Genomic DNA, 17,221 nt, shown 5'->3' on the forward strand with positions numbered 1-17,221 from the left:
AATGAGTACCCAGATTGCGATCACATGATCAGGGGGATGCTGCAGTCAACATAAGTGTAGGAACTGCTTGTAAGTACTATTCATTCAGCACTGTCTTAAGTTCAGGTAGAAGCTGAATGAGTGGTCGTTGAGCAAGAACCACATGTACTTTAATTATTAGCATTTAAGATGAGTCCAGTTTGCTCCCATGCCTTCTAATAAAAACACAGAATACAAACAAAACAATACTTGCTGCATCAGATATTCTTAATGTATTCTTGATCATGTCCTGATCATGAGAAATGAATTGGATATCCAGGTGTGTTGGTTATTAGGACAGGCTGATGGTGTAAGTTACTACTTATTTACATAAGTAACATAGGGTGACTATATTATTTTTCCTGAAATTCCCATTTCTCCTTTTACTCATTTTTCATATGAAACAGTTCAGTAAAATTGAGCAGAATGAGTACAATGAAGACATCTACATTGGCCTCCTTCTTTTCCTCCTGACTCTACTTTTATATACTATTTATATTATTAAGGATATCTGCCTCGGTTTCTCCAGCGGTTTTACATTTCAAATGCAGTCAGGTCCAGCTGGAATGTTTTGTTAGTGATACACAAGTGGCTATATCATATATGTTTTTTCATAGGCAAGGGTGTAAAAAAATCATTTATGGAAATTAAGACATAGTAAATATTCAGGGTTATGATGCTTCCCTTGCTAGCCTGGAAACTTCTGCTAGCACCGAAAACAATGGCTGAATCTACAAAGAACTTTCAAGATTATGTACATGAGAAAATATGAAAAAAAAGCCAGTAAGGTAGTCCTCAACTTATTTGTTTAGTGACCGTTTAAAGCAGTGGTTCTCAACCTGTGGGTCGGGACCCTATTTGGGGTCGAACAACCATTTCACAGGGGTCACCAAACCATGCTGTCCGCCATTTTTTTCCCTTTTCCCTAGCTGTCCTACTCCCTCTTATTGGTGGCCACACCCACTTGGGGGTCACCACAACATGGGGAACTGTATTATGGGGTCACGGCATTAGAAAGGTTGAGAATCACTGGTTTAAAGTTACAACCGCAATGAAAAAAGTAACTTACAACCATTTTTCACACTTATGACTTTTGTAGCATCCACATGGTCACATGATCAAAATTCAGACACTTGGCAATTGGCATACATTTATGACAGATGCAGTGTCTCTCAGTCATGTGATGACCTTTTGCGACCTTCAGAGAAGCCAAGTCAGTGGGAAGGCCATATTAACAACCATTTTACTAACTTAACAACTTCAGTGATTCACTAACAGCTGTGGCAGGAAAGTCATAAAACGGGACAAAACTCACTTATCAACTGTCTTGCTTAACAACAGAAATTCTGGTCTCAATTGTGGTTGTAAGTTGAGAACTATATATACATGATGCATATAGCAGGGATGATCCAACTTTCCTCAGATTTTTAAGGATCGTGGTCAGTTATCTGCTAAATATGCAGTACCAAATGGGAAACATTACAGGACATTGCAAGACCATAGATTAGAGTGATTTTTTTTTTAATAATTCCTGGGGATGACAAAGTAGATGTATTTTATGTTATGTAAACTTGCCCATATACAGTAGTTACCAGAAATCAAGTTCAATTCAAAAGGTACCCATATGTAGGTGGTTTAAAAGTTCATTAGGTGCACAATAGGATATTATATACACACAAACTTCTGTCAGCAGAAACATTTTTCTGTACAAAACATGAATTTTAATCTAGGCAAAAAATAATTGAAAAATGATTGAAAGGCTCTGTAGTATGTCAGTGTCCTGTTCTAATTTCTATATATCTGATCTCTTTTCAACAATTCTAGTACCATATATGCCGGCGTATTAGGCGACCCGGCGTATAAGACGACCCCCGTCTTTGTCGCCGAGCCACATTCCTAGAACGTCGTCTTATATGCCGGAAACTACTAGTATTTCCGGCGTATAAGACAACTCGGCGTATAAGACAACCCCCGTCTTTGGCGCCAAGTTTAGCGCTTCCGGAAGTCGTCTTATACGCCGGCATATATGGTAGCTTAAATTATATAATTATCAAATGAATTTTTAGTTGCTTTCGCATTTAAGAAATATAATAGCCCATTCACTACCAGAGTTTTCTTATGTAAAGTTTTGATTGTCATCATGGAGGAATATGACTCAGAAAGATATAGGATATTTACTGGTAATGTTGCAAACCTTAGACTGCTTTCCTGGAACTTGAGCAAGCAGTTTTGTGCTGTAACTTGACTCGTATATGCATTTAGTTGACTCTAAGTCCAATTTAGCTTCAGCATTTGTTCTTTTGAGACAACCTAAACCAGTGATGGCGAACCTTTTAGAGACTGAGTGCCCAAAAACTGGCCCCGCCCCTGCTTCCCCATGCCCTGCCCTCACTCTGCCCCCCGTCGCCCGCCCCACCTGCCCACAGGGCCACTCACCACCTCCAGGGCACACCGCAGATCGCCCAGGCAGCCCAGCAGCGCTATTGCGGTCATGCCCTCTGCCCGCGCCCCGCAGCATCAACTGTGCACGATGGGACGTGAGGGCAGAGTCTTGTCTATGCTGCCTGGCTGCCATGTCCTTGGCTGCGCTGCTCCGCATGGGCCACACTCAAGGGTGACTCTCCTTCAGGGAGACTGCTGGAGAGAAGGGGGTTGCAGGGGAGGCGAGGCTGGGGCAACGGCACATGTGCCCATAGAGAGGGCTCCGAGTGCGACCTCTGGCACCTGTGCCATAGGTTCGCCACCACTAACCTAAACTCTAACTCTGGACTTACCTGGCTTTTGTGCTAAATTATCACTATCATTGTAGTTAATATGCATTTGTTCCTTCAATAAAAACACTCTATTTTCTTTTCCAATAAAGATCATAGCGAATTGGGTATTGGACCACTTTGTTATAGTAGTTTCGCTCCTACTTGCAGGAACAATATCAGGTTCATAGGCTGTGTCTACACCCTAGTAGCTGTGATATATCAAACTACAAGGCACAATTTGTTCTAGTGGTGTTTAGTATCTATATGAAACTGCCAGGGACAGTCAAGGATTTAGGAACTGGGTGTCACCTATATGTTGATACCATTCATATCTACTTCTCCATAGTTTCTGCATTGGGAGAGATTGTGCCCATCCTGAAATAATGCCTGGATGTAGCAATGGGGTGGATAGCCAACAAAGCGATAGTCAACAAAGCGATGCTAAATCATGACAAGATGGAGATTTTGTGGGTGGGTAGTTCCTATATATAGTACTTAAAGAATTAATTTTTTCCAAATGGGTTAGATTGTGGGGGCGGTGTTCTTACAGTCATCGCTCTTATTGGAAGCCCGAGACTTTGTGGCCTATTGACAGGGTCAATCAAATTACAAATGGATGGTAAGTTGGTAACTTCCTGTTTACATTGTTTTGCCATTACATCTTTGTTGAAGCAATTTCATTGGTTGCTGATTAGCCACCAAGCAACATTCAAGTTTTTGTTTATGACATCCAAGTTACTAAACAGCTTGGGATCATGTGAGCCTGTCAAATCTCCTTTGCTGTTAATAGATTTTGTCATTCATTGAGATCCTTGGGAGAAGCCCTGCCAAGGTAATGAGTCAACAATAACAAACCCTTTCTGTGGTAACAATTTCATGCACTTCTAACAAAACTTCTGACCAATATTATAGATTAAATAATGAGAATATAAGCACACTGAAAATAGTCTAGAGGTGAGTTGCTATATGTGTGTTATTTATGAAGTTTATAGGCTATCCCAGAGGTGTCAAACAGCCGGCCCATGGGCCGGATTGCGCCCACCTCATTGTGGGCAATGGAAAAAAAGTCGTGATACGTCATATGACATTGCAAGTTTGACACCCTGGGCTATCCTAATCTGTTATGATTGTGGACAGTAAGTAGGTATACTATAAAAAGCAAACCTCATCAAACATATGGGTGAGGGGGGGAAACAATTGTTTAAAAGAACAGAAGTAGAAGATGTCCATCATTCTCTCTAACCTAAGGTTAAGGATAGAGCCAAGTGTTAAGGGCCATATGAATACCAAGGGGCACAATGTTCCAGAGGATAGGCATCACAATAACAAGCTTACCCCTCTATGATTTTAGTGAGACTTCTGTAGCTTAGCTAAAGTTTATAGACAGTTGGATATATTTCACAATACCCAATTTGTGTTTTAAAGTATTCTTTTGCACGCTAATGGCAAATAACCATAATTTTAAAAAAAATCTGTGTTAAAATATGCTTAATTTTAATCCCATGAATATGCAGCATTTTACTGCTTTGTATATATATTTGTAGTATAAGAAATGATGATGCTCTGTTACTTGAACATAACTCAGGGACAAGGCAAGTCTAGATAATTTAGAGTTCAAAAGACTATTGCTTCCACTATCCTTTAACAGCATCATTTGTAGTTTGTGTTAAAACAGTCTTTCAGTAAGCGTCAGGAAATATTAATGGGATTAGTCATGCATTCAAATCAAGAAAAAAATAAAATACTTGGTGTTATTATACTGCTTTAGTATTTAGTGAACACTAAATGCTGGTTTGCTGGCATGAAAATGAGTGCTTAATGGGTGAACAAATGGAACAGGGAAGTCATTATTTAAAATTTGTTGGTCAGCAATTAGCCATTTCTGCTCTTGATTGGATATCCACATGACATAATATATCCCTTGCCTGTGCTTTCCTATCTCATGACTGGCAGAAGTGCAGGGACCAAAATGTTTTAATATTATGAATTACAGTGGCTGCTGCTAACTGCTACTATTTTACAAAGATTCGGGACATGCAAAAGCCTCTTGCAGTAATATCAGATGATTTACAGTACATCACATATTTTCACAGAATCAAACTATTGAAAATTATTTAAATGCTCGTGCTCTGCGATTGGTTTATTAGTAATAGTACAAGGATTGAAACAGTCTTGTCTCTGAAACAAAGATATATAAGTTTCAGGGAAATTTGCCACAGATTCAACAGCTGTATAATTTAATGGGCAGGGACAGCAATAAAGAATTTGTCTTTCTATTAAAATATTTTGAAGGGAGCTTTAGAGTGTATGAATGAGAGGTTTCATCAGGACAAATAGAAGTTTCAGGAGTTTCCCACATTCAATTAATGTTTTCCTGAGGTATAACCAAGTCCATGGTCCTGGTACTGTCTCTTTTTGTTGCTTTTCTTGTACTTTTTATGAATATGAGGCCTAGGCATGATAGATTATCCTCTTTGTTCCCATGAGACCCAGTACAAGTGGGAATAACTATTTTCTCCCTTCAGCTCTTATTTCTTTACTTGTTTTTCTGTGTTCAGCTAAGATTTTAAAATATCCATTAATTCACAGGAGAGAATGGATTTCCAGAGAAGTAAAGTCTACTGAGGTAAAGAATATGACAAAGGAAGCAAATAAGACTGTGTCACTAGATTAAGAGTTGATTGTTCATCTCTCAGTCCTGAGACAATTACCTAGAGTTGTTGATATAACCGGAAGCTAACTACTAACATTTGTTTATGTTTTTATAATCCCTTATTTGCCACATCATGCTATTAATTCACTTTAATGTGGAGTAAAGCAAGGGCATCATTTATGAGTACTGTGACGAATTCATGTAACTACAAAATTGTGGGAAACCTCAGGAACACTTCCTTCTTTCTTTCTCTTTCTTTCTTTCTTTCTTTCTTTCTTTCTTTCTTTCTTTCTTTCTTTCTTTCTTTCTTTCTTTCTTTCTTTCTTTCTTTCTTTCTTTCTTTCTTTCTTTCTTTCTTTCTTTCTTTCAGTAACATGAGATGTCATTGACCTTTCTAAGAAAAACCCAGTGTTTATTTTGCCTGGAGCAGATGTCAGGTTACACACTGGCAGCATGAGAGCATTAGTCATTTTCAGAGAACCTGATGGAACCGAATCTCCTGGTCAGCATTTGGAACTGTGATGGGCTGCAGCATCTGCTTGTCTTAACTGCTAGGAGACCGTTTGGGCATGAGGCACTTCAGCCCTGAGTTAAGCAGCTCTTTCACCACAGAACAAAGCCAGAAGCTTAGGGGAAAACATTCTTGTTTGGCTCCATCTGCTAAATATTTCTATTGGTATGAACAAGTGTAGTCTCTCAAGTTGGACAGGATTAGCTTAGAATAGACATGCAAGGAAATGTCACTAAATTACCAAAGGTCTGTCCACAAAAAGGAAAATTGGAAATAATTGGCACTGACATAGGCAGCAGGACTCTATTTTTAATACATAATGGAAGAGGCAGTTGTTATTATTGTTTTCTTGTTATTGTTGTGGTCTTCTTGGTGTTTGCTTGCAAAGGTTTTATTAGCCAACTAAGTAACATCATCAGTATTGTTATTATCTATTAACAACAATATAAAGTCACAGCCACCAGTTGATTAGCTAGTGTTGGTTTTCATAACCATCAAATTCTTCTCAAGAACCTGGGATGTCATAATATATCAATATAGCATATGTGTGGATCCAAGCAGTGTGGCCTTTTATAATTGACAGGTGGAAATTTTGTCAATCCACAGATTTTCTAACTTCTTGCACAAGCTTATGAACTACTTTTCTTCTGCTTCTTTGCATAATCTGCACTTGTAATCATTTGATGGTTATTTTCTTATCTTGATTGCATTAGTTTAAATAGCCTGCTCTTGAGCAGCCAAAACCAAGCCTTCAGTTTCTTTGTTTAATGTTCCGTTGTCAGGTTTTATCTTTGTCCAGTTTCCCTAAAACCATTTGTTAGAAATTGACCATATAATTCTTTTCCTTGTCAGTATCCTGCGTTTTATTGCATTATTTTGATATTCCTGTTCTGTTTCCTCATTCAATAAGTTCTAATTTTTAAATTACTATTATGGCTAGAATCTTTAGTGTATGCTGTGGCCTTTTGGGTGCCTATCTTTCACATCACCTCTGATGTATTTGGGGTTAATAAGTGGTCCTATGTTTAGTACTGTACAGAATACCTGTGTATCTTGGAACTCATAGTTCTCATAAGTCCAAACTTAAGTAATGAGTTTTGTGCATATTACGTTGGATGTAAAGCCACCAACAAGGTGATATTGGTATGAACTGATACAATTCTGCCATCCACTCTGTTTCATCTGTCATTTTTTTAAAAAAAAAAAATCAGATGCTTTATTCTATTCGAGGAAAGGAACGAAATGGGCCATTTTAATATTACATTTTAAAACAGCTGATCATATTTGCACATGTAACACAATATTCCAATAAGTGAAGAAGAGAAAAACTAAAGACACAAGAGTCTGTGTTTGGTTTCACATTTGGTTATGATCAGATAGAAATAGTTGAAAAAAATCATTGCCCTTATCAAATGCCTTGTGAATTCTAATCAGTACTCTTTATCTGAAAAGAAACTATAATACAACTATATCGCTGTGGAAGAGACACTTTGTTATCTTAATATATTAGCAGCAGTATAAAGTTTAGTACTATCCTTAACTATGATAATTTAATTTGTTTGTGCTATCTCTTATTAATACTAAATTGTAGCTCTTCCTGCAGTGCACATACTGTAGGAATAGAAACTGTAAACCTAAGTTTATAAGGTGTTTACTCTTCTTAGTGCTAAGAGCAGAGAATATGTGTAGGGCCAATCCTGCCCCAAGCTTACAAAAGCCCTGAGAGTAGCTTTTGAAGGAGCAGGAACAGAAAGAAGAATAGCAAGGAACATACCTTTAGAAAGCAAAGTAGATGGATTAATTTGAAGGATTTAGATATTAAAATTAGAGAAAATCACTAGTCAAATGATGGTAAGTAGATGATTAATTAAAGGGTAGGCAGGCAAAATAAAGTTAAGGTAGGTCATATTCAACAAAAGAGCAAAGATTGTTACTAAGAGCTTTTGATTTATTTTTCAGGAAGAGAAAGAGGTGGGTGTAGATCTGGACTACATTTAATCCCAGATTTCTGAGGTCATACACCGAAATTCAGTGGCAAACCACCAAATGACAGTGGTAGAATGTTCTTGTTTTTTAAATATGAAATAAAATTTTAAAATGGAAGAAATTTGGGTAACAAATTCCAGCCTCACCTGTTCTAGTGACACCATTATATGCTTCATCATTTTCTATGATTCTAAATTACAGGGGTATTTTTTTTTTAATAGACGTGAAACCCTCCTTCCACAGTTCCAATAGTCTCCTGAATTGTAAGATTTTTCCTGGGACGTCCACAATTAGGTAGCAGTTATATTGTTCTCTGTAGAATATATTCTTATAATAACATTTTTCATAAATTTCAGGAAATATTTTATCTCTGAAGCTAAAAAAAAAAATCATGTGCCAAATAAAATCTGGCAATCTCATTCCAATCTCTCACAATGGCATATATTATATAAGAAATAGTAAGGAGAATTAATTAATTTTAAGAAATAAGAGTCTATACATTTCTGCAAGTGTAGAGAATATTTTCATTAGAAAACCCATGACATCATGTTTCTTTGTTCATTTGTCTTTTTCAGCTACCAGGTCAGTGAGTCTGAATCTGAAAATCGCCTTAGATTGAACCAGTGTATAGAAGAAGCAATGATGAGTTTCTTTTTGTTCCTCCAAGAAATGTCTCATTTTAAAGAACAGAACCCTGGCAAGGTAAAATTAGGCTTGAAATATCTTCCATTTCATTTCACTGACTTTTTTTTTACTTTTGGCAATATTCTTAGGTAAAAAACTTAACATTCCAACCTATGTGTATGCTGGATTAGTAAATAAATTGAATTAATATTAGGGAATGCCAGACCCGTAAACTAGATTATGAAGTTAAAAACATCCTGGAAGATGGCAACAGCAAAGGACTTTTGTTCTGTTGCTAAAAAAGAAAAAAAAACAAACCTTACATAGATACATCCATGAAATCATCAGCAAGGAATGGTGGAAAACAGCATGACCCAAAATTCCTGATCTCAAACCACATTGATAATACACTACACCTATTCGAATGGTAAGGAACAAAAATCATTGGACATGCCACCACCCACCACACACGTGAATTTTTTGAGGCCTGGTATTCTACCAAAGGAACAATTAACAAGCATATTGATTTAGATCCAGCATATAACCAGACCATTCGAACTGCCAATCAACAAGAGAATCAATCAGCCGCTCAGAATTTAAATTTAGCTCCAAATGAACAACTAATTGCATGACCAACTGACTACACTGGCACACAAGATATTTATAAACTAAGGAGAATAGGACAGGAAAATTATTTTGATGATGTTACCTAGTTTGGTAATGAAACATTTAGAAACTATATTGAAACAAGCTTGGAGAGCAAACCACTATCAAAATCTAAAACCTGAGCTACAAGTATTTTCTATTATTTCAATGGTGGAAAAGATTTATCTTTTCACATAGCTCTGTATAAGTAAATCATATTAACTTCAATAGAACGTAGTATTATAGGCATGCAGTATAAGAAATTATGAAATTCTTTATAGTAGCATTAACAATAAAAAAGTTGTCCAATTGAATGATTAAACACAGACAAATATTCCAAGGCATTTGTATGAAATAGTAATATATTGTATATATGCAGCCCCCCAAAAACTTTAATATCCACTGAAGTGTTGCAGAGGGTGCTAGAAAGTCAACAAGAGCCATGGTGGTAGAGTTATTAGAATGCACTAATCCAGTTCTGCTGAGTGCCAATTGTCAGCAGTTCAGCAGTTCGAATCTCACCAGCTCAAGGTTCCATCCTTCCAAAGTTGGTAAAATGAGAGCCCAGATTGTTGGCAGCAATATGCTGACTCTGTAAACTGCTGAGAGAGGGCTGTAAAGCACTGTGAAGTGGTATATAAGTCTAAGTGCTATTGCTATGATCCTCGGTTGTGCTTAACGTTCGTACCCCAATTCTGCATATAATATTTTCTTCTGCACCTTTGTATCATATAGTACTGCTTGAAGTGTTGAGATGTTCTAAGCTTAATCACAGTAAGACTTCGCAAATTGTTTTCCTGCAAGATCTAGAAATAGTGCATCTTTATATGAAATCAGACGTCCTATTATTTTTTTGTGGGGGTTTTTTTTTTTTTTTTTTGGTCTGTTGGGGCTCCCCTCTACATAATAAATAGATAATGTCTCTATAATGGGCTTTCTGTATATGGACATTTCCAAAATAGTGTTTGTGCCCAAAGAGGGTACACCAAGCTAAGGTTAAAAATAGTAAGGAGTCACATAATTTCTATATTTCATCACCCCCACCCAACTAACCTAATTGAGAATTGTACACACATACTATATATATCTCATAATACTAAAGAGTATCTGAAAAATCAAAGTGCTAGTGGTCAGTTATCTTCATAGCCAATTCACAATTATCTTCATAGCCAATTTAAGAACTATTATTGTAAACTCTCATGCCACAGTGCTAGGATTCTCTTCGTGACTGATCCCCTAAACTAGAGCCACTAAGCAGAGAGTGAACTTCAGTAGCAGAAGACACCTTTGATTATTTCTATTCCTATTTTTGAGGAAGAAAGGAAAAGGACAAAACAAAATTCCTTTGTTTTTCCCTATGCTTTTCCCATTTACAATATATAATCCAGATTCTGTTCCAGTCTGTTCTCCCTAAAACGTTTCCAACTAGAAACGTTTTAGGGAGTTGGAACAGTTTCCAACTGTTTTAGGGAAGAAGAAATTCTGATGAAACATTTTACAAGTCCAGTCTCAGGACACATTAACAGATTTATATGTTATAGGGTACTGAATGTTACCGACTAATTTAATTCATGCTTGTCTTTTTAAAAAACAGTTTTGCCTTCTGGTCTGCAGCATATGCACATTCTTCACAGTGTTGGGAAGTTACATTCCTGGAATTGTACTCTCCTATCTTCTATGTAAGTTCTTTCAAACACAGAAAGAATTGGGTCTGGGATTTCTTTGGTGGCATCATAGATGCCCAATGCAATATCTAACCATGGTCACACAGTATTCATAATTGCAATAAGATGTGCGCTAAGAAGAAAAAAATTACATTTTCCTCATTGTATTGTGACTGAAGTCCTGAGAAATACAATTACCGCTGAAGGTATTTGTATAATATTATGCAAATGTATAATATTTGTATAATACAGCCTTGGTGGTGCAGTGGCTAGAATGCAGTATTGCAAGTAGAAAGCAGTATTGCAAGCTAATTCTGCCAACTGCCAGCAGTTTGATTCTCACTAGCTCAAGGTTGACTCGACCTTCCATCTTTCCGAGGTGGATAAAATGAGGACCTAGATTGTTGGGGGCAATATGCTGACTCTGTAAACCACTTAGAGAAGGCTGTAAAGCACTGTGAAGTGGTATATAACTCTAAATGCTATTGCTAATATGTTTCAGTGTAATAATTTGAAAGTCCTTTATAAAACAAATAAAACAATTAATTAAAAGGTTACTGACAAATTAAAGTACTTTTATTAAATTTGATTTCCTTACAAATTATGTTGATGCACTTCTAATGAGTGCGTGTTCCTCTAAACAATAGTCTTAATTTCAATCAGAAATGCATACAATTCCATTGTTAGTATTCAGATGACTGCACATAATAAACATACCAGTCATTTGTGCAACAATTATGTAGGTGTATTTATTTCCATGTTATAACATTATTATTCCAGTTTTGCAGATTAAGACTGATAACCAAAGCTTGCCAAAGGTCATTTAGAATTTATAGTCATCTGACCTTTAACACTAGCTGTTAAGTATGAATGTAACTACCTTTTCCCCTGAAAATCTGCAAATTGTTTTTATGTAACTTAAACTGATACATAGTTATTTATAACTATGAATATGTTTCAAAGCAGTGTGACTCAAAAGTATAACATTCTGTATAGTAATTTATTCTTTCTTTGACAGTATTATGTGCCTTTTTATGTCCATTCTTCAAGTGTAATGAATTTGGACAAAAGGTATATAGCCACATTAAGTCATATCTGCTGAAACTGAACTTTGGAATACAAGACTTTATCAACCAAAAGTTAAAAGAGAGAGCAGGTGAGCAACTGGCAATTTCAGCTTCCTTGATGAATATTATCCACTGAAATATGCAATTACAAAAATATTCTTAGCATCTTTATGAAAGATAAAAATAAAGCTCCAAAACCTAATTATATTTTATTTCCTATAACAATTCATGATCTTTCCATGTAAAATGCCATATATATAAGTAGACAGATATAAAGCTCATGCACCTGATCTGCTGATTTTAGATGCAAATTGGGGCTGAACGGCAAAACTGAGTTGTAATTACCTTTTTATCAGTATAGCAAATAAATAAAAATAGAAACACTTGACTGGCATAATAAGCAAAAATTGTTAACTGATATACTCTTTTTTCCTCCCAGAAATGATCAAAACAAAACCAAGTGAGGATGACAGTGAACTAGACTTATCAGCTTTATGCCCTAAGGTTGGTTGGTTCTTACATCACTTTTTTTTTTTTTTTAAAAAAAAATGTTTTTTTGATGACAGTGAAGCACATGAACTTTTATTTGCTTTCACAGAACAAATTTCTGCTCTATCCCTTTATAAAAATGAGATGGAATTCTAGAATAAGCTAACCTTTGACTACTGAACCACGCACTCGGTGCAATTTTTTTCCACATAAATATGTACAGCATTGCAGAATAAAAAAAGAAGTTACATTTTTGTCTAAATCTCTTGATCTAAGAAGGTTGTCTTTAAAGGAAAAAAAGTAGACCTAAATATATCAACATTTAAATATTTGTTGGTATATCTCCATCGCCTAAATAAAAAAGCAACTGTTCTCTCTCTAATGACAGCATCATGCTTATGGTGTTTAAAATGATATGTATTGAAGCAATATTTAGTCTGCAGTATGTTTGATAGTTTGATTTTTTTCAATCTACAGGTTAGCTCAGCAACTGCAGCCAAAGAGATGTCTGTATCAGACACTGATATCTCAGAGATATCTTGGACTGACAATGGAACTTTTAATTTATCTGAGGGAAACACTCCACAGACAGACACATCCGATGGTATGCTCTGCTATTTTGAATTCTTCCAGATTTTACCAAGTTGTTAATTGCAGATTACTTTTAGCTATCTAAAGTAAAAAAGAACCCTACCATGATTCTCAAATACATGCTTAACTTTCCTTGAAATCTACATGTTAACTTCTAAATTTGAAAAAGGTTTTCATGCAAACCCATTGAGGTTAAACAATAATAGAAATACACACACATAAACCCATTAGAATGTAGACTGGCGTAAAGACTGGCAAATCTGAAAAGTTAAATATAAATAAATTTCATTTTACAGTTAGTGGCCATTAGTTTCATTCATCTATCTATCTATCTATCTATCTATCTATCTATCTATCTATCTCCAACACGTTACCCTGTTTGTTTGTTTGTTTGTTTGTTTGTTTAATTTGTATAGCCAAACCAGTGACTCTGGGTGGTGAACAATCATAAAAACTGTTAAACAGAACAGAAACAAGAAATTAAATACCGATACCAACCAGCAAATATTATAATCCATCAATATCAACATAACCAGGAAATGGAGCCCTTTACACACTTGGAAACTGAGGCCCAGGTACATAGCCAGGTCTGTGAAGTTTTCCAAAAGGCCAAAATTTTCAGGGCATCCTAATCTCAGGAGGGAGGATGTTCTAAAGGGCATGTCTCCTTATCCCTGCCAGCCAGCATTCTTTGGCTGACGGGCCAAGGGTACGTATTCTGCAAGATGGAATTGGATGGGTAGAAACAACTGGGAGAATATAGCCCCTCAGCTAACTCAGCCCAATGCCATGAGGGACTTTAAAGATGACAACCAGCACCTTGAATTGCACCCAGAAACACACTAGCAACCAATGCAGCCCATGGAGCAATGTTACACGTGCTTAACAGCCAGCACCATTTACAACCCACGCAGCTGTATTCTGTACTAGCTGAAGCATTTGAATGCTTTTCAAGAGCAGCTTTAACTGCAAAATGGAATGTATTTATTGATATTTAACTCTTGAGGCCTGTCAGTCTTTATGCCAGTCCTCTTGCTTCCCTTTCTCTCCCTCTCCTCAAAAATTTATGATATTGCAGTCTGTATTTGGATAAATAGATGTCCTATCCTGTTAACTGACAATTTAATTCACTGTGGATCAAGCCTTTTTTAATGGATTTAAGCCTTATGTTTTCATTTCTGAAGGTTGCTGAAACTGAACTTGTTTTTTGTTCCTTTTTTGTAAAAAGAAAATTGTTCAGCATCATACCTCAGAAAGAAAACTTAAGGTTATGGCTGCAGTTGTGGCGATTGATTTATAACCACATGTCTTGTTCGCCCTTCAGTAGATTTTGATCGGCCAAGTGACCACGAGGAAGCTTTTGCAAAGGATCTTGCAGAATTTCCATCTATAGAAAATGGTGCTGGAACAAACGATGATGATGATTCAAGCATTGGCTTGCCAGTTCAGCATAAGAGAAAAAAAGCTCATCCCCCAACCCCATTGGACCAATGTCACAGGCAGGATAAGGAGAGGCACTCTGCAGCAGGCCTTTCCTTGTCTTTGATCAACGACCAGGCCTTCAGCTTGGTGACAGCAATTGCTGGTGATGTTGTTACATCGGTGGTATCAGCAGCCGTCAGAGAACAGTTGCAATCTGTGCAGGAAGTCCCAAGTATAAGTGAAGAGGCAGATGCAGAAGAAGGAGATGATTTTGAACTGCTTGACCAGTCAGAGCTTGAACACATGGAAAGTGAACTGGTACCTACCAAAAGCCCAAAGGCGGAGCCACAGGAAAAGAAGAAGTCTTCAGGCTTCCTCTCAAATCTGCTTGGTGGGCATTAATGTGAAAGGAGAAGCTGCTTAATAGTGTATCGACATAAATACAGACAATGTGAAATGCAAGGAGAGAAATTATGAGCTGTAAGCTTTGTCTATTATTCTAGATGTGCTGTAACATTCTTCATGCGGAGTGAACTAACAATGTTTTAGATCAATTGATGCTGGTAGCTTTGTTTCTGATAGTGATGCCATAGAAATGAAATCACATTATTTTCATTCACAGCAATTTAAAAGGCTTCTTTTACAAATGTAGCTTAGTTTTGGCCGTTGCCAAATCTTTTGTCACTTTCAGCCTATTTGTTCTTTGTTTCCCCCCCCCCCCAAGCATTTTGGCAGCAATATTTATTTCAGGGTTAGAAAATATCTGCAAAATTCAAAAAGCCATCATATCCTATATGTGTCTTCTATGTAGCAGAGTATGCAAACCTTAACAAGAATCTGAACACTTTTGCTGCCATCATCTCTAACATATACATTCTCTAGTTGGATAATCCTTGTTTGTATTATCTGTCTGAAACTCAGTTATTCATATGAGCTGGCTAAAGAAGGCCGTGCCATTTTAAACTGTATCCTTAAGAGGCCTTGGAGTTAGGCAAAATATCCATATCCCATGTACCATCACTCACTTTGTACAACTACTTGTAGCACATGTATCTGCTGTGTGGAGTTGAATTTAGGTTGAGCAGGAATTAATTAGAAAAAAATTCAAAACTGAAATTGAGTTGGCAATTTTTATTTTCAGTTCCATTAATTTAAAATTGTTTAGTCTTATAATTACAATATAAAATCATACAACTGATTTATTTTTGAAAGACTACTGATATAGAAGAAATAAAAATATTCCTGGCATATAAATATAAAATACTGCTAATTTTAGCACATTGAACACCCTATAGTTCCCTCTGACAAGAAACTTAGTAAATATTCTATTACGCATTATGATTTATCTTTAAAATTGAGGGCAACAGGAGTGCCTTATCAACGTGAACCAAATTTTAAAAAGGAATAGCTTTAACATGCTTTGACTGGCATGTTAAAAGAGGCCAGCAAACTGAGGGACCATATTAACTGCTCTGATTTATCTCAAACGTCTAGACATTTTTACTGGCATTCTAATCAGTATACATAGTAATGGTGTGAAGTTATGAACTAAAGGTGCAGTTTGAAGAGAAATTTATTTTCTTCCTGCTATTTTTATTAGGTAACTTGCAAAATAAATGTTGCTTTGCAACATGCAGACCTGAGCAAAATGTTAGGTTAGTTCATTCTCAAGTCTTCTCTCTCTTTCTACCTTCTGTAAACATTTAGTAAAGTCTACATACTCAAGGCTACACTAATCCAGTGCCAGTTCTAACTCCAAAGCAGATTGTTCTCCGATTTCTGCACATCTTTATCAAATGTTACTGTGCTTCAGATGTGGAAGTGTAGAGAAATACTTGGTTGCAATCCCTCAGAGTGAAAACAGAACACAGAGATCTAGAAGGTACTACAGGTAATCCTTGCTTAACGACTACCCTCTTTAGTGACCATTTGTGCTTAAAACTAACTTTATATCACAGCATCCCCATGATCACATGATCAAGCTACAGGCACTTTGCAGTACCTAGGCCAGGGATAGGCAACCGTGGCTCTTTTATGACTCATGGGAGTTGAAGTCCATGAGTCATAAAAGAGCCAAGGTTGCCTACCCCTAAATTCTAGGCCAAATATTCCATTGTCATATGATCACCATTTTTACTTCCAATAAACAGAGACAGTGGAATAAAATTGCAAGTTACTGTCACATAATATCTCGCTTAATGACTACAATAGTAGAAATGGTCAAGTGATGTCTTCTTTAGTGACCATGTCATTCAGTGATGAGGTTGCCAGCCTTAATTCTGGTTGTTAAGCAAGAACTTACTGTACAGGTAGTCCTTGACCTATGACCACAACTGAGCCAAAGCAAGACATTTTTTAAGTGAGTCACATCCCATTTTCAACTTTTTTTGCCACAGCTAAGAAAATCACTCCTGTTGTTAAGTGAATCATGTGGTCGTTAAGTGAATCTGGCATCCACCATTGACTTTGCTAGTCAGAAACCACTGGGAAGGTTACAAATGGTGATCACATGACCTTGGGACAATGTAACTAATAAATACATGCCAGTTGCCAAGTGCCCAAATTTTGATCCCATGACCATATGAAAACCGGTCATAAGTCACTTTTCAGTGCCATTGTAACTTCAAATGGTCATTAAATGAATGGTTGCAAGTCAGGGACTTGTAATTTAGTATATCACATCAGTTCTGCTTTTTATTATTAAAAATGTTCCTTTCACTTTTTTAACCTAGAATAACATAGGAGAAAGTGGTTTTAAACTCATGGAAAGATGGGTATTGTCACCTAACCATAAGCAT

The 17,221-nt window shown here is 36.5% G+C and overlaps 1 protein-coding gene across 3 annotated transcripts in view; it reads left to right on the forward strand.

The window, feature by feature from the left end:
- RETREG1 (reticulophagy regulator 1) overlaps window positions 1-15,539 on the forward strand; it is a 41,862-nt gene extending 26,323 nt beyond the window's left edge. For 2 of the 3 annotated variants that reach the window (XM_039346766.1, XM_039346768.1), the window contains 6 exons: window positions 8,497-8,623; window positions 10,785-10,869; window positions 11,873-12,010; window positions 12,361-12,425; window positions 12,888-13,014; window positions 14,326-15,539. In XM_039346766.1, coding sequence (XP_039202700.1) covers window positions 8,497-8,623; window positions 10,785-10,869; window positions 11,873-12,010; window positions 12,361-12,425; window positions 12,888-13,014; window positions 14,326-14,825 — 1,042 coding nt within the window. In that variant the 3' untranslated portion in view covers window positions 14,826-15,539. The remainder of the gene's footprint in view (window positions 1-8,496; window positions 8,624-10,784; window positions 10,870-11,872; window positions 12,011-12,360; window positions 12,426-12,887; window positions 13,015-14,325) is intronic. The other variant, XM_039346767.1, reaches the window with a different exon arrangement.
- The last annotated feature ends 1,682 nt before the right edge of the window (window positions 15,540-17,221 follow it).

This window comes from Crotalus tigris, unplaced genomic scaffold (genome assembly GCF_016545835.1).
Source record: "Crotalus tigris isolate CLP2741 ecotype Arizona unplaced genomic scaffold, ASM1654583v1 scf7180000018018.2415403412:4055106, whole genome shotgun sequence".
Classification (NCBI taxonomy): Eukaryota; Metazoa; Chordata; class Lepidosauria; order Squamata; family Viperidae; genus Crotalus; species Crotalus tigris.